At 41.3% G+C, this 25108-nt stretch overlaps 1 protein-coding gene across 1 annotated transcript in view; it reads right to left on the bottom strand.

Moving 5' to 3' along the window:
• Window positions 1–25108, bottom strand: part of PAFAH1B1 (platelet activating factor acetylhydrolase 1b regulatory subunit 1) — a 75949-nt gene that overhangs the window by 43030 nt on the left and 7811 nt on the right. The window contains exon 2 of the mRNA XM_061604892.1: window positions 1911–2121. Within this exon, the coding sequence (XP_061460876.1) occupies window positions 1911–1942 (32 nt within the window). The 5' untranslated portion in view covers window positions 1943–2121. The remainder of the gene's footprint in view (window positions 1–1910; window positions 2122–25108) is intronic.

Here is a 25108-nt window from a genome sequence, read left to right on the forward strand (position 1 = left end):
AAAAAAGTAGTATCTTTTATGAGCGAGTGCTCTCTTCTTCAGTGAATCCAGATCTTGTTTATCCAGTCCCTAGAATTCTCACAATTCCACTCACTAAAGGCTCTCCTTAGAATATGCCGCTCAACTCTGCACAAATCCCACTGCTTGAAGAATATGCATTAGCAACTGCAACAGATGTACATTTACAGATACTGAAACCATTCCCCCAAGTCTTTCAAGTCAGCATTACCAACAATTATTCATTCTTCTCCATTCAGAAACTGTAGTTAGCTATCCAACAACCATTTCCTGCAAACTGGGACTGGGTAGTATCTTCTTATACACACGCTTTGCAAATTGCATTGGTTCCCAATCAGATTACAGGCCCAACTGAGAAGAGCTGGGATTGACCTTTAAAGCCCCTTATGACCAGGGTACTTTAAGGATCATGTGTCTCCATATATTGTCTGTTCGTACATTAAGATCTTCAGTGGCGGGCCTCCTGCAGGTGCTGTCGCCACCCAGTTAAGGTGGGTAATCTCTAGCAGGAACACTCTCCCCACAGAAGTCCCACCTGGCACCTTTCTTATTGTCCTTTCAGCAGTAAGAAAATATATTTTTTTAATTTTCCTGAGCATTTTAGATGTAATTTTAATCTTGCTGGCCATTTTACGCTGCTTTTATGAGGGCATTTTTTGAATTTACGTTAGGACAATTAAGCTTGTAAACTCTCCTGGAAATATAATTGAAGGATGGTATAAAATACGGATAAATAAATAAGCATCATAACTATCTGTGTAATAAGATGACTAAAATATACTAGGAACTATATGAAAACAAACAAAACGTTCATGTCCCTGTCCACAACCCCACTATCGAAAAAACCAGGGACAAACGAAAGGCAAATAGGGAGAAACATCAGAGGGCAGGAATGCACTTAGGCTTCTAGAGGATTTTGACAAGTCTATGTTCTTGTCATTTATTAAGAATGTATGCCAAAGGCACTAAGGATTGCCTACAATATTAACGCATGTTAACAGTATCAATAATATATAACATTTATATATAAAAATATAGATACTAAAATATATAAATATAAAATATAAAGCTGCAGGAACAAGACACTCAGTTCAGATAAAAGGCAAAGACAGCCTTCCTAAAAGACAAAACAGAGCAAAGAACTGGACCTGTCAGCTAATTCTTGTAAGGAAGTTCTGTAACGTGAGGGGCCTCCAGAACACTAGGGTAATTAGGATCAGCAGGGGTCCCAACTTGGCCTGCAAGGCAATTTTCCCCAAGCCCCACCCCCAATGTCCTATGACATCAAGCATGGAACAGGCACAGCCACAGCTGTAAAGGAAGACTCTGGAGCATTACAGTATGCTCCCAATAGTTCCTCTGTGAGCAGGATTTGCATTTTGCACACAATGCAGCTAATTCCTGCAACATGCAGAAATTGCTTTCAGCCTGCCTACCTCTCAAAAATGGTCCACGGACGGTGGACAAGTCCTGGATCCATTTCTCCACTCAAGCTCTACAATATTTTTCCCAGCAGTAAGAGGGCCTGCTTCACAGAACTATATTCTGCCAAAGGGTGGAACAAGACTCAAACGAACTTGATAACTAGGCAGTCTCAGATGGCAGGCAGTATTCTTTCTCCTACAAGAACCCTATCAGCTGTATGTCCCTGCTTAAAATAGCAGCAATCTTTTCTAGGGCTGTAATCCTATGCACATTTACTGCAATGTAAGCCCCACAGAACACAGAGAGACTGGTTTCCTGAGTAAGCAAACACAGGATTACACTCTAAGTCACCTGAACTAGTCCTGTGTATTATGCTGCTACAGCCCAAAATCATGGCCAACATGCTGTTTGGCTCCAGAATTTGGAGGATAGGTAAACGACTCTCTTAATATTCCTGAGTTACTCACAGTTCATCTCGTTGCCTCTGTGACAGCACCATTGTGGCTGTGATGTCAGGTTAACGTGACTCAGCTGTCTCCTCCTCTTCAAGCAGCTTAGGATTTGGGGATCCACAATTCAGTCTGCCACAAAGTGGCTCCAACCCAAAGGACAGAGTGTCTCCACAAGTAAACTCCAGCAAGCAGACAGGATGCATTCAACAAGGAAGATTCATTCCATCTAGAAAATGTGAGAGGAGGAGAAATAGGGTTTGTTTTGTAGACGTTGTTCATAGCAACAATTACACAAAGTAGTAACTTCTCACTAGACAACTTTGTTATTTTATGTATTTATTTAAAGGCATTTATAAACCACTTAAAACTGCTAAGTTTTGTATATTTTAAAAATCTATCTTTAAAAATATAGCCTAAAACCAATAAAACAGCAATATAAAATCAAATAAAACAGGGATGAAGGATTCCAACACATAAAACATAGTCCAATCTTATGGGTCAGAGAAAGCCTTAGGGGGGGAAAGATAAGTCTTGTTGCCAGAAGCTAGCAAAATAAGAAGTGCATATAATTTTGTCATCCATAACAATCAAGAGAGAAAAGCAACAACTACACAGAGCACAAAACTAGTAATGAATATTTTTGACATTCCACTAGAATCAGTACTTTTCAGCTGTCAGGACAGGGACCAACCCTTAACTACATTCTGCCATATCAAATCCACCTAAAAAAACACTGCAGATGCCCACCTTCCTCCTCATTCTCCCTTTCTAGGTATGTACACACACACACACCAGGCTTTATATTGGCTTTGTACCCATTTAATCATTATGGAAATTATCACTTGGAGAGGTGCAAATTAGTCTGCTAGGGACCCCTAGCTCCCCTCCCTCAGTACTCTGGTTCCAGGGGTCTCCAAGGAGATGAAACAGCTGTCAAAACAGTCAAGTCTGTAGTATAAATATGTTCTCTCTCCACTCATCTATCCTCCTTGCAATTTTTTTAAAATGAAAACAGTAGTGATACCAGTGATACAACCTATCATGGATTAGGGAGCAACCAAGCTCCCTAATGATGATGAGTCACCAGCAAAAAACCACTGAACTCGAGACAGTAGACCAATAAAATTGTTAATATGTTCAACATGCAAAAGATAAGCAGAAGGGTTACAAAGCACTGTAATGACCCAAGAGTTCAATTATTTTTTCCTCTGTATTCATAACAACTAATGACTATGCTTGAAAACGTCTCAATTTCTTTTTTGGGGGAAAAAAGACATTAAGATGTTTCAGTATATGCAACCTTATATTTGCTGAAGCATTTTCCTTTTCATCTTGTTTTGGTATGTTGTCACTGCCACTCTTATGAAATCCAAAACCCTCATGACACCAGAAAGGCAGGTTACTTTGCCACACTGCCACACACAACCCAGAAGCTCTCCCTACTGAAGTGACCGGCTGTTTCACAAGAACAGCTGTCAATGGAACTTTGACAGGGGATTTGTGCTTATGTATTGTTTCCAGATGAGAAAGAATGGCACAAAGCTCAAACACTTGACTAATTAGGTACAGCCCAGACATAGGAGCTGTGTACACAGCATTACCTTTAAAGCACATTTTTCTAACAAAAAATCCTAGGAACTGTAGTTTGTGAAGGGTTCTGGGAATTTTAGCTCTTTGAGGGGTAAACCACAGTTCCCAGGAGTCTTGGGTATATGTGCTTTGAATATGCTTCAAAGATATGGTGTGAATATAGACAGGTTTACCACACCTCAATGAGAACTAACCCTTATCAACTTTCCTTGGTGGTACAAAACCTAGTCCTAGTCTTTTTTTAGAATAGTAGTTTAATGCATGGCAATATTCCAGCTTTAAGTATCTGCACCATAACAAAACAGTGTTTATCAAATTCTTTTAAGACAAGCTAGAATTCCTCTTATTTACAGGATTAAATTAGGCAATTTGTTTCAAGGTTTAACTGGCATCTTCAGAGAGTACAAGATGTAGAACCACTAAATACTTCAGTACACAATAGATTACTTTTATTGTTATTTATTAGCATAATACCAAGAGTAATTATACAGCCACAAGAGTGGCTGTATACTATAGCCAGTGGGGATTTTTCACATTCCGCAATGTTAAATTGAAAATACCCCCCATGCCATTCTGATGCTTCCCATAAGCTCATTTCAAAACAAAACATTACATAACTTATAGTCCTGAACTCAGAAACGCTTGCTTAACAACCCTGTCAATTTTCATGGCGATACACAAAACAGTCAGAGAGAATAGACAGTTCAAAGTGTAAAAAGAGAGAGAAAAACCTCAGAGCCCTTTTGGACTTTTTTCTCTGAGAGTTATAATCTGTTGAAATTCATTACAAATCAGCCATGTTCACAGAGTACCTGTAATCCTAATACTGACATTGCCCCATACTCTGACCTTCATCTGCTGCAGTTTAAAGGTTTAAAAAATGCCTGGCTGATTTTTAATTAATTTAATAAATTTTGGCTGGGACCCAACGATAGCGCGGAGCATGCTCAGTAAGAACCAACTGTCAGAGTTCTAAAAGCCTCAGAGCTGCTGGGCTTTCCTAATCAGAGGGCCACACCCACACCAGACTTTGATTTCATTTGAGACAGTCATGGCTTCCCTCAAAGAATCCTGGGAAGTGTAGTTTGTGAAGGGTGCTAAGAGACTCCTATTCCCCTGAGAGAATGGTTTAACAGTCAGCCACTCTGATTGAAGGTCTGTGAGGGGAACAGGGCGTCTCCTAGCAACTCTCAGCACCCTTCACTAACTACAATTCCCAGGATTCTTTGAGAGAAGCCATGACTGTCCAAAGTGAAATAAAGGCCTGGTGTGGATGTGGCCAGGGAAAGCTTTGGTTTAAATTTGGGTGGGAGGCTACATGTGTCTGCTGTAGAATAAAAAGGTGGGGGAAAGTCTGAAAAAGAATGATTCTGTTTACAATGTTTTCCTTTTGGAAAGGAAAGGGGCTTCCCTTCTGCCCAGTGCCCACCCACCCAATCTCCTCCCCTCCCACTCCCTGTCCCTTCCCTGGGTCAGTGTTGGACTACGATCTGGGAGACCAGGGTTCGAATCCCCACACAGCCATGAAGCTGACTGGGTGACCTTGGGCCAGTCACTGCCTCTTAGCCTCAGAGGAAGGCAATGATGAAATCACCTCTGAATACCGTTTACCATGAAAACCCTATTCAAAGGGTCGCAATAGGTGGGGATTGACTTGAAGGCAGTCCATTTTCATTTTCAAACATGATTGCATAGAAATAAATCCCACTGAACTCAAAAAATATGCAAATGATCAAACCCACCCTCCCTTCTCTTTCCTCCTATCCCCTCCTCTTGCCCCTTCCCTCCCCCTTCCTTTGCCCCTCACTCCCCATCCCCTTCCAATCCCCTCTTTCCCCTTCCCCCTCCTCCCCTTCCTCCTCCCCATGGTCAGTTTTACCTCTTAAGCATGATTGCACGGAAGTAAATACCATTGAACTCTATAAGCATGCAAATGATCAAACCTGCTCTCCCCTCCACCATACTTTGCCCCCCTCCAATACGCTCCTTTCCATTCCCTCTCCTCCTCCCCCATGGTCAGTGTTTCCTATCCTAACCAAGATTGCATAGGAGTAAATCCCATTGAATATAAGCATGCAAATGATCAGACCTGCTTTTCCCCTCTCCTCTCCCTTCCTCCTCCCCTGCCCACTCGAGAACTCCCTCCCTCCCTCCCCCGGTCAGTTTTACCTATCCTAAGCATGACTGCACGGGTGTAAATCATGCTGAATTTCATAAACATGCAAATGATCAAACCTGTCCTTCTCCTCCCCTCTCCATCCTGCCTCCTCCCCTCCCAGTCCTCCCCTCTGCATTTCCTCCCCTCCTCCTCCTCCTCCTCCCCTCCCCATTCTCTGTGGTCAGTTTCACCTATCCTAAGCATGATTGCAGGGGAGTAAATCCCATTGAACTCAATAAGCATGCAAATGATCCATTCATTCTCAGCAAACTTGGACAGGATCCCATTTCTTACCTCCCAGATTAAAAAGCAGGGAAATTCACTAATAGGCAAAAAACCTTGCGATTTAAGAACATACCTATAGCCCACAGCTATTCTATCAAACTTTAAAAAGCAGGGAAATTGGGCAGCTATAGTGAATGCACCAGGGGAGCAGGAGACCTGAACTCCTCTCTGAGATATTGGACTGCCCTACAAATTGGTCAAAATGCAAACAAAATTTGGGTTGGTCTTTCATAGTCCAATCCACTTGCTGTGTAGCTTGGAAGAATTTGGTAAGAATTTGCTAAGACCTGAGTTATGAATCAGAAAGTTCCTGGTTCAAGATTCTTCCTTACCATGAAGTCACAAGATAGCCTTAGGAAAGCTGCCATCTCTAAATCTTATCCACCCCATATGCATTAGGATAATACTGAATTGCCTGAAGCTCTGCCTAAAATGCTATTTTGTAAATGATAAATGGGGAAGGTCTGCTCACTGCAATACTAACATGAGATAGTTTGTGCATTCTGTTATATATGGTCAGCTTATATTTACGTACTGTTTTTCATAAAATAGGTAGGTGTCAAACTACAGCTGGTAAACATTAAGCGCTTAACATCTGTCCTAGAATTCTGCACACAGAACGCAATTCTGTCCCTCCAGAATTTCAACATACTTTTATAGATGCTTCCTTCATTCAAGTCCTTTTTAGCCCTACTTTGGAGACTCTTCTCTTTTATTCCCCAAATACAAGAAGCTATGCATTTCAAGATTCCCAACAGAAGTTGCAAGGGTCATGGGATAGGGTGGAGGCATGACCCTTTCACCTATGACACACATTTCCTATCATTTTAGAATCTGCCAGAATCTTTCATTCTAACAAAAAGAACACATGCACAACCCCTCTTCTGTGCCATTCTGACAAAGAGCTGCCTCTATGGTCACAGAAGGAATCCAAGCACTGCAGGTGCTGCTGCTGTGCAAACATTAGTGTCATCATCATGCGCTGAGTGCCAGAAGCCAAGCACTGCATCACTGCCTGGTTTTCTGTATTATATACACTGACAAGCAGTTCTGCAAATTAAAAGCAAGCAGGCAATCTAATAAATTAGATCCAGGAAGAGAGGGCAAAGTGCATTAAAAAAACTGCTACAAAATATAATTTTTGTAGCATTCTTGTTTCAAGAGAACTGCATCAAATGAAGCAGAAATGAGCTACCATCTCCACTCGCTGCTGCTTTCACAAACTGGGGCAGGTCAGATTTCTCCCCAGGATTTTGGAACCAACTGCCTGTAAGAGCAACTAGACAAGGTGTGGGAAACCTTTGGTCCTCCAGATGTTGCTGAACTACAACTCCTATCAATCCCAGACAGCATGGCCAATGTCAGGAAAACAAAATTTGGATGGTCAAAGGTTCCTAACTCCTGAGTTAGGCCATCTGCTCTGGGGATGATCGTATCAACTGAGCCCCTATGAGCTCTACCTTTGCTGGTGGCAGCAATAAGCTACTAGCAATTTTCAGCTTAGCCCCAGATGGCTGAAGCTTTTCTTAACCTGACGTCCTTCAGATGTTTTAGGCTGCAACTCCCAGCAGCCTCAGCCAACATCTGGAGGGTACCACATTGGGAAGATGGCTGTAAAGTCAATCCCTTTTAGCAGCATTACAGTCATTTCTAGGAAGTCCAGGTCATCAGGATATTTCTCAGGGCTGCTAATACTTGGATTGTTTCTCATAATTTAAGTCACTCAAGGAGTCTTTCTGTCTCAAAAACAGTGTATAAATGCTTTGAATTAATAAAATGCATACAATCAAGTCTGTAATTCTGCATCAGAATTCTGGGATAAAAAACAGATTGCATCTCTGAAATAACTTATGCACATTAGACTCATCTAAACTTAGTTCTGGAGCCTAAGGCAGTTATCCAAATCTCACCAACTGGGATGGGGAACTACTCCATGACTCCTGCTGAAATCCCTCTAGTGTTTAATAGGGGGGAAATCCTCATTTTCTGTACAAGCATGAGGACTAGAAGAATGTTCATAAACTGGAGGGTTCTAATGGCAGCAAATCAATACTTGGTTGGAAAACTATGGCCTCAAATCAAATATAAAATTAACATTACTTGACTACAAAGGGACTTATTTTATCTCAAATAGCAACCAAACTCTTGCTGCATTTAAAATTAGGGAGTGTTTCAAAATCAGGAGTTGGCTATTTTAAAAAGAACCAAGTCGATTTTGTGAGCTTCAAGCAGCTCTTTGGATTCTAGCCCACATTTGCACTGCACTCCAAGCAGAAAGAGACTCCAACCTCCATGATATTCTTCAATCTGTTTGCAAGAGGCTTCTCAACACAAATGTATTTCAATACTTCATCAAACCAGAATTGCAGAAGACCTTTTGGGCCATCAAATCCAACCCATACTTGATGCAGAAATCCAGAGCTAGAGCATCTCCAATAGATAGCTATCGAACCTCTGATAGAAGACCTCTACTGTGTTACAGTAGGGCCCTACTTTTCGGCGTTTCGCTAATATGGCAGCTTTCAATTAGAGTAATTAGAATAAGGCCCCACTCATACAGCACTTGTTCCACCTTTACGGCGTCGGGCACCCTTTTATTGACGGAGTTCCACTTTTCAGCGGGGGTCTGGAACATAACCCGCCATATGAGTGGGGTCCTATTGTATTTGTTTATTAATTAGATTCCTTATCCACCCTTCCCTAAGAGGCCCCAGGATGGGTTACAGCAATGCAAAATACAATGTTAAAATCATTGGTCATTGATTCACCCAAAATCTATGCTCCTGTCACTTAAGACCATTAGATGCAGTCCTATCCTCAATATGGCAGCCCTTCAGGTACATGCAAGTACCCTGAGTTGCAAGACAAATCAAGGCAATTTAGGGAATGTTCTCCCATTTTCAATTCTGACTGCACCATTAACAAAGTGTCTCGAGGTGGATCAGGGAACCCTTAAGCTTACAAGTGGCTCTGTGGCTGAGAAACCAAACCAAGCTGACTGGGAAAACATCCAGAGCTCGAGGGGGGAATTCTTCTCTGAGGGCATTTCAATCACCATGACTCGGGGGGAGGCATATTAAAGTAAATAGTAGTTAAGTCACCCTCTCTACATTTTTGCCCTCCTTTGAACCCATTCCAATTTGTCTACATCCTTCTTAAAATGGAGCACCTAGAAATGGGATACAATATTACAGGTAGATACTGTTCCCAAATGCACAGATCGTTCCAACCAGTCATCTTAGCTTCACATTCTCTACACCCTTTTTTTTTACATTGATATTATCATGCCATGCAAGACCAATCCCCACTTCTCACCCAGTATTCTGTCTTCAACCATTAGGTAACCAGGTACCAAAGAGATGTTCACAGGGTGTGCAAGGGTAATCCAGGACTTCTCCCTAGCATAGGGATGGGGAACCCCAGGCCAAAAGCAATCCTTCAAGTCCCTGAGGACTCTCCTTGTGCTACAACCTCCCCACAACCACACCCCTCACAGACCTTGCTTTGCTCCCTTCCTTGAGTGTTTTTACCTCGTGGGAATGTGTTCTTGACCTGATGATGTCTTTGCTTGTCTGAATGAAGGACAGAAAGAGAGGGAGAGCATGCTTGTGCATGCACATCATCCAATATTGTTGATTGCTAGGGTGGATTCAACATGCTGGTCCTTTATGTTTGAAGCCCTCAGCTGCCCGAGTCCAGCATATTTTTGAGGGAACATCTAGTTCAATTTTGTTTTTAAAAACTGCATAGCTTACTGTGAAATACAGAAATTGTTCAACAAGAATAAGCTATATATATTTGTATCTACTGGTTTGAATGTGAAATTTTACAACATATAGTCACTTAAAATGGAGTTGTATTGTTGATCCTCGATGGGGTTATGCTCTCTCTAAAGGACCAGATTTGCAGCTTGAGAATGCTCCTGGATTTCACTAATAGCCAGGAGTATGCTTTACCAGCTTAAGGTGGTATGCCAGCTGTGATACTGTCTATATTGGTCAGACCTGGCAATAGTTACCCATGTACTAGTTATCTCGATCCTTGACTACCATAATGCACTTTATATTGGACTGCCTTTGAAGACAGTTTAGAAATGTTTATTGATACAAAATGCAGCTGTGCAAAGGACCAGGAGATCTGGACACAGGATACTAATTTTACACCAGCTGTATTGGTGCACTTCAGGCTCAATTTAAGATGCTGCTTTTCACCTTTAAAGTAGAGGTGGCTGTCTTGTAGTCCTCCAGATGCTAATGAGTACAACGCCCATCATCCATGACCATTGACCATGCTGGCTGAGGCTGACAAATCTAGAGGGCCAAAGATTAGCCACATCTGTTTTAAAGCCTTGAACAGTTTGGGGTCGGTTTATCCAAAGGATGACCTTCACTTGTATGATCCTGCTTATTATGATTGATTACAGAGACTGTATTCAAGTACAGACTATTACTATGGTCTATGGTCATAAATAAAGCAATCAGAGGAACACATTGAGAATTTCGCTTCTGCTTTGAGTTAATCATACCTTGTAATTTCATCCAAACCACAACTGTGGTTAACACTAACACAGTTACTTTCAACAAGCCAGCTTCACAACCCATGGTTTGAAGTTGGCTTATTTTGAAACTAACCATAGATAAGGCTAACCAGTTTGTTGAATGGGATAAAGACAATAAGGTAGGATTAAACAAAAAATGCCACACAGAAGCAGCATACAAACCCAGAAGGAGTAAGTGCTAAACCCCATGGTAGCACTAAACGTGGCTAGTGATAACCAATTTTGCCAAGATATTTCTTGACAACATACTTAGATTTACTCTTGTTTGACAACAAAAATGTGCCTTATAGCACTGGTAAGGCAGTTACTTCTGGCTCAATTCAGCATGACTGTCCCAACAGGAAGCTGCCAATCCCAGCCTATTTCTATTGTGCACAAGGGATGAACCCAAGTTTGTATATAGGTGTACTCAAGAGCCACTCAAATTGCAGTCTCTGGTTAATAAAAGAACTACATCCAGCAAACCATAGATAAGGTTAACCAGTTTGTTGGATGGGATAAAGACAACAAGGTAAGATTAAACAAAAAATGCCACACAGAAGGAGCATGCTTTCAGGTAAGAGTGCTATAGTCTGCCTAGGTGTCATAAAGGACTGGCAAGTGGGCCACCTGTCTAGTAAGTATTTTGCAAGTTAACAATTTTTGAAGACTTACATGCAGGACTAGATTGGTTGTCAACATTATAACCATTACATATTAAAATAATGATTGACATACCATTTTGTAGGTTCATGCAAATAACTCTTACAAAGTTATCACACAGAAGAGTTCAAAATCTTTGAGTATTCACCACTGAAAATTCAGACAGCAAAACTGTTTCCATGCAAGAGTGTAGTGCTCCTCAGTTTTAAAACCACCACACACTTTTGGGTTGGTAGTACTTGAACGTACTACTTTGTTCTCCATAAAACCATATATTTTACATCATTAGCTAAGTCATGTAAGACTGACTTACAGAAGTTTAGTTTAATTTATACCAATTTCAATTGAGTTGCTATGCCATCAGCAAAGTCAGAACTTTCTATAAACTATTCATTAGCAACCAACAGATTTGCAGATAATAGCTTTATTCATCATTTTGCTTCTCTCTGAAATAGTTCATATACATGATATGTAAAGTGAATGCTTATTAGAGAATGGTCCCTGAACACAGCTTCAAATATCAAAGGCATGTTGATAGTACTTTAATAAAAACGCTAGCAGGAATGCTATGTTGGTATAGATTGGTCTACTGTAACCCAGTGAACTTTGCTCCTGCATATTTAAGATTACCGTTTGGGCTTGTGTATATTCTCCCAATAAATATCACCTCTTCTCCCTCCCAAGTCTCCACTGTAGCCAGCATGGAAAAAAGCATTAACCAAGCCATCTTTGTCATCATGATGTCAGAAAGTGTTAAGAGCCTTGTAAAAACTGTTAAATGTACTGATGCCTCACAAACTTTATACTACAAAGTCAGAAACAAAGTTTTTATTCACTATTACCATCATGAAACATCCTCAATTTTCCATTACAATAAATGTGTTGGGATACTCAACCATCAGTACTTAGGATCTATATACCCAATGTAACTTGAGCTTGGCCAATAAATGCCTACTTTACAATGTTTTCTGGAAGATGTTAATGCTTTGATTGATTGACTGATTGTACTTATATACCACCCAATAGCTGAAGCTCTCTGGGCGGTTTACAGTAACTAATACAGCTTTATCAAAGGGAAATGTATTTTATCACCTGTTAGGAAGACTTATTTTATAACCAATGTTCATACCACCTTCCATTAAAAGAAATCAAACACAACTGCAAGTATCCTAAAAAAAAATCCACCGTAATACAGCCAATTATCAGGGGTGCCAAGAGGATTTTCTGGATGCAGCACACTGTATGTGGATTGGGCCCTTGGCTACACTGGCTAAAGAGGACACTAATTTGCATGTTTTGTGACATATTTATCTTATTTAACAGAATTTGTATACAGCTTAGTTGTAAATAAATCCTCTAAGCATTTACAAAAAAACCCACGTTTTTTTAAAACAATTTTTTTAAAAAATTAAGTTGAATAATATAAGGGGGAAAATTACAGATTAAAATACATGTCTAAACAAAAAAAAATGCAAATTTCTATTGTCTTTTCCAGGTGGGGGTGAAGGACCCAAAAATAAATCAGGGAGGAACCACACACAAGTAGTAAGTTGTTTGACAGGCAGAATGTCATCTTTTCCCATAATTGTATTTCCATTGAAATTGAAACTTTATTTTTACCCCGCCCTTTTTCCAAACTGGAACTCAGGGCGGCTTACAAATAAAACTACGTGTAGTTAAAAACATAGAAAAACATACAATTAAAATGCAATTAAACTATGCACAACCTTAAAACCATAAAAGGCACTTAAAAATCTAAAAACAATTTAAAATAATACAGATAATAATATAAAACATTAAAACAAGCCTTGTAAAGCCCAATCCTAAACACCTTCTATCCCAAAAGCCTGTCGGAATAAAAAAGTCTTTACTTGCCGATGGAAGGATGGCAAGGAGGGGGCCATTCGTGCCTCCCTAGGAAGGGAGTTCCAGAACTTAGGAGCAGCCACCGAGAAGGCCCTATCTTGCGTCCCGACCAATCGCACTTACGAGGGTGTTGGGACTGAGAGAAGGGCCCCTCCTGAAGATCTCAGGGCCCGGGCAGGCTCATATAGGGAGATACGGTCTGACAGATAGCCTGGACCTGGGCCGTATAGGGCTTTAAAGGTCAAAACCAGCACTTTGAATTGTGACCGGAAACAAACTGGCAGCCAGTGGAGCTGTTGTAACAAGGGAGTTGTATGTTCCCTGTAACCAGTCCCTGTTAATACTCTGGCTGCAGCTCTTTGTACCAATTTAAGTTTCCGAACAGTCTTCAGAGGCAGCCCCACGTAGAGCGCGTTACAGTAGTCTAAACGGGATGTAACTAAGGCATGCATCACTGTAGTCAAATCAGGCATTTCCAGGAATGGGCGCAGCTGGCGCACTAGTCTTAAATGGGCAAAGGCACTCCTGGCCACGGCCAAGACCTGGGCCTCCAAGTTCAGAACAGAGTCCAGGAGCACACCCAAACTGCAAACCTGTGTCTTCAGGGGGAGTGTAACCACATCCAGCACAGGCTGAATCCCTATTCTCTGATCTGCCCTTCGACTGACCAGGAGCACCTCCATCTTGTCTGGATTTAGTTTCAATTTGTTCGCCCTCATCCAGTCCATCACTGACGCCAGGCACTGGTTCAGGACCAGGACAGCTTCCTTGGCTTTAGGTGGAAAGGAGAAATTGAGTTGGGTGTCATCCGCATACTGATGGCACCGAACCCCAAATCCCTGGACAACCTCTCCCAGCGGTTTCATATAGATGTTAAATAACATGGGGGACAAAACTGAACCCTGAGGGACCCCATAGGTCAATGGCCAAGGGGTCGAACAGGAGTCCCCCAGCACCACCTTCTGAGTTCATCCCTCCAGAAAGGAATGGAGCCATCGTAACACGGTGCCCCCAAGTCCCATCCCAGCAAGGCGGTCCAGAAGGATACCATGGTCGATGGTATTGAAAGCCACTGAGAGGTCCAGTAGAACTAACAGGGACACACTCCCCCTGTCCAGCTCTCTGCGAAGGTCATCCACCAAGGTGACCAAAGCTGTCTCTGTCCCGTAACCAGGCCTGAAACCAGACTGAAATGGATCCAGATAATCCGTTTCATCCAAGAATCTCTGGAGCTGGGCGGCCACCACACGCTCTATTACCTTGCCCAAAAATGGAATGCTGGAGACTGGCCGATAATTTCCCATTATGGAGGGATCCAGGGAGGGCTTTTTCAACAAAGACCGTACAACTGCCTCTTTTAGGCACAATGGAATTCTGCCTTGTTGTAAAGAGGCATTAACTACTCCCCTCACCCACTCGGCCAGTCCCCCTCTGGCACTTTTAATAAGCCAGGAAGGGCAAGGATCCAGCAGACATGTGGTGGCTCTCACCTCTCCAAGGATCTTGTCCACATCCTCGGGCTGTACAAATTGAAAGGAATCCATTATTATTGGACAAGCAGGAGCCAAAGTTACATCCCGAGACTGTATCAATTTTAGCGTCCAAGTCGGAGCGAATCTGAGCGACTTTATCTGCAAAGTGCCGTGCAAATTCTTGACAGCGGGCTGTTGAGTGGTCTATATTACCCTCCTGGGGGCCAGAGTTTAAAAGACCCCTGACCACTAGAAACAGCTCCGCTGGATGGCTCCCAGCAGACGCAATGGTGGCAGAAAAGAAAAGTTTCTTCATAGCCCACACTGCCACGGAGTAGGCCTTCAGATAGGCTCTAGCCCGTGTTCGGTCAGACTCGCACCGAGTCTTCCGCCAACATCCATTTCCATTCTAGAAGATACTTAACTATCTCAAAGATACTTAACTGTTCTTGTCCAATGCCAACCCTAAACCAAGCACAGAACTTTAATGGTCTCATGAGTTATAAACCTTCATCTTAACCTGCAATACTATATACATACAGTTACAAGACTAGACACGGTATTTCAGGTGATAGGGTAGAGTTGGGGGTCAAAAAACTAAGATTTACAGCAACCAGGGTTCAAGTGCCCATAGATGGATTAATTCAAGATTAAATTGTAAAAAGAAGCAGTGAATTCAAACAGTATTTAGTGAACGTCATCCACACAGATCAAGCAGCCTTTTTATGTTTTTTGAGCCAAAACAATTTGAGCCTTTGACATGAATACATCCATTTAAGTTTTATTCCAGCAGCAACACATACCCCAATACCACCCCTATTTTCCCCCATGGATGGGGTGGGGGAAATCACTCTCCCCATATTGCTGCTACTATCTACCAAACAGCCCACATACACATTGCATTTCCACTTTAAAAAAATCAGTACACCAAGGAGATTGAATAATGCTGGATTACACTGCAGGGTTGCTATACACCATCTCTCACGGTCTTGCCCCCAAACAGTATTTGTACAGCAACACTGAACTACTTTGCAGGGCTGATGCGGTTGAGAAAATGTGGATCACAATACCCTCATTGCAATATGGTTACACAAAAAGTTGTTTTATTTGCATTAGCAGGGTAACTTTTAAAAGTGTTTTATACGCACAAACATTTTTGCATGAAATTAAACCTGAGCTAAAAAGGACACAAACTCTTTGCTGCTATCTTTTATTTTGGGATACAAAACTGCTCCAGGATTTACATTTACATAACTTCTCTACCAGGAAAGACTGAAATGCATCATCAAAATGAACCAGGCAGTCCTTCACCATTGTCTGTATCTAGAGAAAAGTCTAGAATGATTTTTAGGTCACCAAAGATGACTTTAAAATGGTTTGAAAATGACCCAAGAAGCCCCTTCTGTCTGGAGACAGGACTTCCTGGGTCATTTTAGGCTTGTGTTACTCTAAATTTCTCTACAGTGCTCAACAGCTTTGACATTCTACAAGAGCTGAGACACTTACTTTTTTAAAAGGGCTCACAGAGTCTGAATCTTACATATGAGCAGGCAAGACAGATAGTTTTCCTATCAACAGGCTGCAAAATTTAAATATGCTACACTTGGAAATTTCCTTTCAATGCTATCATTTGTTTTAACTTAGGCTACTGTTCAGCAAACTTTGACCACATTGTTGGCACTCTTTACTGTTAAGTTTTATCTGTATGTGAGATTAAGTTAGCAGTGAATTAATGCCAGAAGTGAAAGATAAATAGCTGTAACTGAAATGAAGATGGGAAAAAGCAGATGAGTACGCTTTTATGATTGTCTTTTCTAAAGAGACCTATATAAATTTAAGAAAGGGCAACACAAAGACTGGATGAACACTTTTCTTACTGAACTCCAGAACACAGGTAACATAGCATTGGAAAAACATTGGAGATAAATTTGCCAGATCCAAAGAAAACAAAAGCATTCCTACAAGGAGACATGTATTCCTAATACACATGAAGCATCTAGGAAGTGAGTGTATACAAAAGTGAGTTTGATATCCATGACATTAGCAATCCTCTACAAAAATTTCAAGCACAATGGAGAATCTCTAGAAAGTATCCAGTAATAATCCAACAGGACATTTTGCTCAAACACATCAGCTTGGGATAAAGTCCACAGTGCTTCTGATCTGGCCCTGCTCTCCCTCCTGTGTGAAAAAAGTCCCATACTAGGCCTGGTTCTTCCATCAGAATTAGAGACAGCTTCATGTGTACATTTTTAAACCTTAACTTTCCGTCTTCACAGCACTCCCCAATATGCAGAGATACTGCAAGTGCAAGAAGCAAAATATTGTATCTGTTTTGAGTCACACACACACAAAATCACCACAGCCAAGGGAGAGAACACACTGACAAAAAGACAAGCAAGAACTAACAAGAAAACACAGGAATAAAGGCTCAAAACAGAAGAGTTCTAGAGAACAGAAAAGGACCCCAACTGTCACCAACTGCAGACAGGATCAGTCTGGTGAGATGAATGAGTCCTCCCACTGGAGAGTAGGCAAAAGGCTTTAGTAGACCCTGCCTGTCCCTTCCAGTAGGAGGCATCATCCCATATCAGGCAACACAGCATGTAAAAAGTTGAGAAGCTAGTCTCAATTTGTTCAAGTTTCCAGCCTTCTAGAAGCTCATTATATTTCCATTCAGAAACTGGGGATCTTTTCAATCTGGACTCCAAGCAAAACATTTCGCTGAACAAGGAAACAAGCGACATACCCTTTTTTATGAATGCATGCAACAGAAATACAATAGAAAATGAATTTTAAATATGTATCTGTTTCACTGGCTACAGATGGCACTTATAAAGAACCACTGAAGAGATAAAGGGACCTCACCCCTTAAAGCAAGAATTCTGTGTAAAAATGCTCATGAAAGTTTACTTTCAAGCCCTTGCATCTACTTCTCCCTTCTTTTCCCTTTCCAGTATGATCCCATTACATGCATTAAGTATCCAAAATAACCACAGTGTACAGTTTCATGTACATTATTGCAACTGCTGCTTTACAGCCTAAGCCCTGATACATTGCAAGAGACAATGCATCTGCCCTTTTTTTAAAAAAGGTAATCTTCGGCTTTTTAAACACTCATGCAGCATGGCCATAAGCTCCTTTTCACAATAGAGAGTATTTTGGTACAGTAGCTTCGCCAATTGTCCCAAAAACATGAAAAATATGAGAATGAAAACAATAGGCAAAAAGAAATCTAATGCTTAACAGACATTGAAATCGAATCCCCCTTAAAAGCAAGATATAAATATATAAACAACTAAATGAAAACTGCCTTTTATCAAAGGCAGTATGCTTCTGAATAGACAGCCAGTGTGGTGTAGTGGTTAAGGTGTTGGACTACGACCTGGGAGACCAAGGTTTGAATCCCCACACAGCCATGAAGCTCACTGGGTGACCTTGGGCCAGTCACTGCCTCTCAGCCTCAGAGGAAGGCAATGGTAAACCCCTCTGCATACCACTTACCATGAAAACCCTATTCGTAGGGTCGCCATAAGTTGGAATGAACTTGAAGGCATTTCCATTTCCATGCTTCTGAATACCAACTGCTGGGGAAGAACAGCAAAACGCTAGTGGCCACATGTCCTGCTTGAAAGCTTCCCAAGTCACCTGGCTGGCCACTGTAGGAAACAGCATACTAAACTAGGTGGACCTTTGATCTGATCTGGCAGAGCTCATGCTCTTTAAAGAAACACGAATTCCATCAAACCAGGCAACCACCCTTCATATGGATTCAGAAAAAGACAGTCAAAGATTTTCTTTAACTGAAGCCACCAGCTCTCTCCAATCCTGAATTGTTGTGCTATTGCTTTTATTATTATGTTTCCATCAAAACACTGAAGAACAGCAACCAGCTAGGATGCTTAATGCCATTTCCCCCTTGGCAACCATAGGTAGGAAGGAATATCCTGCCCCCCCCACTCCAAGTCTGGAAATACACAGTAGTTCTCTATCCCATCTACATATGTCCCTGTAAAGGTGTGATCCCACCACATCTTGAAGGTTGCAATCCTAATTCAAATTTACTTAGGACACTGGACACAGTAGTGTTTGCTTCTGGGTAAACATGCTCAGGATTGCACTGCAATGCAAAGCAATTCCTGAAGTTACATCTGCGGTTTCTAAATATGGCCTATTATTTAAGCCTATATTATATTATATTTACAGTTTGGTATATGTAAATATATCTAGAGTGTTGATTGGTTAATCTGTTATGCAGATCACATGCTGATCTGCTGATCCTAATAATTTACAGAAAGCCAACTGTGGGGATTTTTAATTTTTTTGTATTAACAAGGAGCAGAATGTCCACACACACACCCCAAAAGCTTTTCTACGAGCATGCACACGTTAGAGGCAGATTTAAATGAGCACAATTCCTAGGGTAATAATCACTTGAGATTTTAAAACATTTTTAAAGAATTACAACACAATCAATTGACAAGGCAGGTTGATGCCCATTAGATTAAAAGGAAGCTATGTAAAAGTGCAATTTGCATGTGCACCACCATTAACTGTAAGAAAAAATGAGTCACTAAAAGATGGAATGTAACTTTTAAAATTAAACATTCAAACTCGTAAGTGTATTCAGAGAAAACTGGTTTTCAGTATTTCATTTATTACAGAGTACGAGAGAATATCTTGTTACTCAAGTTCTGTGCACAACCTGGATCACAATTCTAGTGCTACTTGTTGCATCTTCTTATTTTCTTCATTATATTGGTAGTACTGTAGTTTTCCCATACAACTTTGGAAGGTATAAAAACAGAGCAGCAGTGGGGAACCTTTGGTCCTCAAGATGTTGCTGAACCACAGCTCCAATAAGTCCTCATCATTGCCCATGCTCACTGGAGCTAAAGACAATTGTAGTCCAACAACATCTGGAGGCCCCAAAATTTCCCACCCCAATACAGAGAATGCCATATCGAAGAGGGTACTTCTTATTTGTTTCCAGAAAATAGGCAATTAGATCCAAGAACAATCTACATAGTCCTTTTACCACTGTTTCCCCTAGGATGCTTGGGTTAATTCCTAGATCTTACTGCAGGAACTAAATCCAATTTAACACCAACTGGAGCATAAAACTTACAGCAGGACAACCAGTTTTACTGTCTTACCATTGCAGCAACCATTTAACTTACTGATCCACAATATCTGTCTGAGCAACCACCAATGAGTTTTTCTTGCTGCTCAATATTTGTATTGTTAGGATTTAACTGATAAGACTATAGTTCTTTTAAGTTTAACCATCAGGTGCCACCAAGCTACGCCCAGTGACAAAAAGGCCTCAATACAAAAAGGTTTTATGAGAGGAGGAACAAGATACTAAAGATTACGATGAATTTTCTGACCTCCTTGAAAACTATTCAGAACAGGTATAGGAACAACACAGCAAAACCTCACTATCAAGTAGGTTTTTTCATACCACTGTTGACAATGAATAAGTCTCCAAGTGAGGAGGAGAACATATTATGTACTAGGTTCAGCTGGCCTAAACTTTATGGCATGTTTAGAAAAGAACTGAAGATGAAATGCTGATTAGAATTCAGTATCAAGCAGAGATTATTCTTAAATCTGTCCATCTCAATAGAAAAGCCCAGAATTTTTTAAATGAAAGAAATACTATAAAGATGGACCATGCTTACCAAATTGGTTCAACTGAGGACTTAACATGAAGTCCTCAAAATACACGAATGGGGTCCCTTGGGATTAAAATGGGATACACTGATGAAGCACGTGGATGAAAATGAGGTGCACTGTTGAAGCAGGTAAATTTGAGAGGTGGTTAAGGCAGCCTTTCAGAAGATAAATATTTCACATCTGTGTCCATCAGCATAAAGCATCTGCTTTAAGAACAGCCCTCATTATTCATTAATAATTTTAAAGATGTTTATTTTCATTTGTGTGTCAAGCAATATTTTGAAAATTCCACAGTAGGTCTGGAAAGCTGAGGCATTAGCCCTCTTGTCCAGCAAGAAGTTATAGAAGAGGAATGTTGAAAGCCAGTATTTTAATGAACAAAGAAGGAGGCACACTAGTCACCACATCTCCCAACAATTTAGATGGACTTTTCAATAAGTGGAATAGATTTGTATCTGATTAGGTTTTAACATCAACACCAGATAGGTCTCCTCCCGTCCCGAGACTCCCTAAACCCCACACACTTATGCACAGAACGCCTGTGCCAGTAATGGCCAGCCAAACATCTGGCACGGAAGCTGGTGGCCATCCCTTTGATTTCCCTTGGCTACAGTGATAAACAGCAATAACTTCTACAATCCAGTGAAATAGAGTGCAATAAATTGGATGGGAAGATCTAACACAGAGGCAAATTCCTCCACATATGTTCCTACATAGTCAGCTCATCTCATATCCAAATCGTAACATACTACAAAGAGAACACACAACCAAGGTGTTAAAAAGAACTCTCCTTTTTATAGATTAGGAGAAAGATATCACCACAGTTTAAGCCTCCTAGCAACTCAGTGGAGTTCTCTACAGATTACTCATCTGACTTGCATGAGGTGACTGGGCAGGGTAAAAGAAAACCACTGGCTAGTCCTTGGGCTAGTTGCACTAGATACCCTTTGGGGCTCTGAACAAGGATTCTACCATACTCTTGTATACATATCCACTTCCAACCAGTTGCAAAACTACTGGCTCATGCTGAAACAGATTTATATTCTAGTTTCAATCAATATTTTTATTATCTGGCGACATCTATCAATCTATTTCCAGGAGGTTAATACACATACATTAAAGAGAAAGGGCAGATGCCGCAGTCAATAGTAATTAAAGCAGGACAAATTTGATGGCATCCATTAATCACTAAATACAGAATATTCTAATCAGAACTGTCTATGAACACCTTTTCATTCAGGTATCAAGGTGTTCCGAATAATAAAATGTTTGTGTTCACATTAGTCAAGAAGAACTCATCTTCATTCATTTATTTATTTATATCCCACCCTTTCTCTCAGCAGGAGCCCAGATGTACGTTTACAGATGTACTAGTTACATCCCCATACTGTCCTTTCTTGAAGGAGCTTTGAGTATCATTTTAGCCTAATGACAGCCCTGTGAGGTAGATAAAGGCAACAGATGGCTGAATTTAAATAGCATTGAAAACCATGGTTATTAACTAGATATACAAACATGGTTTAGAGCAGCTTGCCTGCATTTACTTTTCATTCTCTTTGCTTTACAAGTTCACTCATCTCTATAGTGAAATAACCTCTGGAGGCAGAGCACCATTTTTAACTATCATTTATTAATTAAACATCACATCAAGCCAGTTTGCAAGTCCCTTTCAAGCCATTTTTTTAAAGTTGTGGTTTGCCAGCTGATGATCTGCCAGTTCAGACATCTCACTAAATCAGCCTTTCCTAACCTTTGGGTCCCCAGATGTTGCTTGGCTACAACTCCCATCAGCCCCAGCAAATATGGCCAATGGTCAGGAATTATGGGAACTGTAATGCAGCAACATCTGGTGACCCAAAAGCTGGGAAAGGCTGCACTAATTCGTCTTCAAAGACTGTTGACTAACTTTCCTAAAACCACTCAGAGCTACAGCGCAGAATTTAAATCTAAACTCTGTTTCTCACATCAAAAATCTGAACCCTGTTTCTCACATCAAAGCCCAACACTTTAGCCACTGCACCAGAGTGGCTCTCAAACAGCCCACAATGCAGACATACCCTTCAAGTGCCATTTCAGCACTAGCTGTTGATTGTTGTATCCAATCTCTGACAAAGATACACTTTAAAGAAGTGAAAATTATGAAGGGTCAAGAAAGAATGAGAAGAGAAATTTGCCATTTCAGAAACAATGGTTTTTTAAAAGCCTGGAGCACCAGCAAGAGAGAACCATTTTGCTCAAGAAGAACTTGTCAGACACATTAAGCTTAAATGAGTCATATGGCTAGTTAAACTGAGCACATACCAAGTTTTAGTATTGTTAAAACAACTCTTTCATTTAACAGCTGAAGTTATAAGAAACATTTAAAATGGTCCTCCTAATGTGTTATTAGCCACTACTGACAGCAGCAATATATGAAAATTGCAAATATTTTACTTATCCAACATACTGATACGCTTAACTATGCCACCCAAAAACACTGCAGAAATTTGAATCTGAATATGTTAGATGAAATTTTAAATAGTATTTGGTTTGGATAAGGTTCATAGCACTTAAACTGACACTCTGTATGAACGCCTAATGTTGACTGTAATAAACATAGAACAGAATACCTCAAAATATACAGTGTATCTGTTAAGTTGAAAATCGACATATTTGGGAAGCTGTTCACCGGGAGAAGTGATTAAATTGTTTGAAAGATAATTTGACAAACGTTCTTATGAGAATAAAACTAAAAATGCAATTTAAATTGGACCTACAATTATAAAATGTACAACTATATGCTACTAGCCACAATGGCATGTTCTACCTCCAGTGTGAGACACAGTATGATTCTGAATATGAATACGCTGGGAATTGTAAGTGGCAAGAGTGCTGTTGCACTCAGGTCCTGCTTGTGGGTTTCCCATAAGCATTTGGTTGGCTGCTCTGGCTCACTCCGAGAACAGGATGCTGGACTGACTAGGTGGGTCTCTGGCCTGATCCAACAGGGCCTACTCATATTGTTATGTTTAACCTAGTTTAAAAAAACATAGTAAAACATGTTAAACTACATTTATCATGAAACTTAGTCAAGACCATCCAAACAGTAAATTTAATGTTCCGTTTCTATGTAAACCCACAAAATTATTCTTGTACTTTTGTAAATCACTTAGCGGTCTTACATTCAATCTCTGTTCCTGTCCCCCTCCCCCTCCCCCTAAAGTCTTCATCCAAGGTTAGTCCACTTAAGCCACACTGTCCCATTCCCAATTAAAGGAACTGTTAATCCTCCATCAAAAGCAGTGCTTAGATATCTGGGGTACTCAAGTGTAGCTATGCATCCTCTCCCTTGTTTTACAGTTGACAGAAGCAGAGTTCCAATTATGATTGGTTGCATACAAGGTTAAGAGGACAGAACACATATATCTTATTCTGCAATACTGTCATCTTTGACTTTCTATTATGGCTCACTCTTGGATAACATAAAATGGGTTGTATCCAACATTAGCCATAGAGTAGACTCGCTTAAGTTAATGGACATGACTAACTTAGGTCCATTACTCTCTACTAGGAAGGTCCGCCCCAGACGCCTGATGGAATCCAAAGGATTCCTGAATACGCTGGGTGATTTGGAGCTTACTGAAGGACACCCGGTCGAAACCCTGGTGACTGAGTGGAATAGGGAGATCACTAGGGCAATAGACCGGGTGGCACCGAAACGTCCTCTCCCCCTGAATAGAACTCAGACTGCACCCTGGTATACACCACGGTTGCGCGGTCTGAGGCAGGAAGTGAGACGACTAGAACGCCGATGGCGGAAGTAGTGTACTGAAGGCGATCGGACACTGGTTAGAGCGGCAATTGCGGCCTACCAGCGGGCAACAAAGACAGCAAAGAGGCAATTTTTTGCTGCCTCTATTGCGTCGGCAGAGTGCTGTCCCAGGAGGTTGTTCCAAGTGGTCCGAAGCCTGGTCGGTCCAGTTGCACAGGAACCTATGGAACACTCAAAAGCCTCCTGTGACACATTTGTAAAACACTTTGCCGATAAAATCGAGCGCCTGAAGGACAAGATTCTGTACGTCGTGGTTACAAGTAGTGGTCCAGAGGCGGCCAGTTGCAGTCCGGTCTGCTGGGATCGGTTTCAGCCTCTTCTCTCTGATGACATGGACAAGGTGCTCTCTACTGTGAAACCAACCACTTGCTTGTTGGACCCTTGCCCGTCATGGCTCGTTATGAGCTGTAAAGCGGAACTGGGTAAAGGGATTAAGGCAATGGTAAATGCATCCTTGGAGGAGGGTGCAATGCCATTAGCCCTCAAGGAGGCAATAATAAGACCTATTCTGAAAAAGTCCTCCTTGGATCCCCAAGATTTAAACAACTTTCGCCCAGTTTCCAATTTACCATTCTTGGGCAAGGTGATTGAGCGTGTGGTGGCTACACAGTTACAGACACACTTGGAGGAAGCAGATTATCTAGATCCTTTCCAGTCGGGCTTCAGGACTGGACATGGAACTGAAACAGCCTTGGTCGCTCTGGTGGATGATATGAGGAGGGCGTTGGATAGGGGAGAACACACTTTCCTCGTCCTCCTGGATCTCTCAGCGGCTTTTGATACCGTTGACCATGGTATTCTGTTAAGTCGGCTGGAGGGGTTGGGAATAGGAGGCACTGTTTTACGGTGGTTCCGTTCCTATCTCTCCAGCAGATACCAACGAGTAGCGTTGGGGGATGAGGTTTCAGACCCTTGGCCCCTCAACTATGGTGTGCCACAGGGTTCTATCCTCTCCCCCATGCTGTTCAACATTTATATGAAACCGCTGGGAGCCATCATCAGGAGTTTTGGGCTGCAGTGTCACCAATATGCGGATGACACGCAGCTCTATCTCTCATTTAAATCCTCACCAGAGTTGGCTGCGGATACCTTGTCCAATTGCCTGGAGTCCGTAAGTGGATGGATGGGAGAACAGGCTGAAACTAAACCCCG

The sequence above is a fragment of the Rhineura floridana genome, chromosome 21 (assembly GCF_030035675.1).
Source record: "Rhineura floridana isolate rRhiFlo1 chromosome 21, rRhiFlo1.hap2, whole genome shotgun sequence".
Lineage (NCBI taxonomy): Eukaryota > Metazoa > Chordata > Lepidosauria > Squamata > Rhineuridae > Rhineura > Rhineura floridana.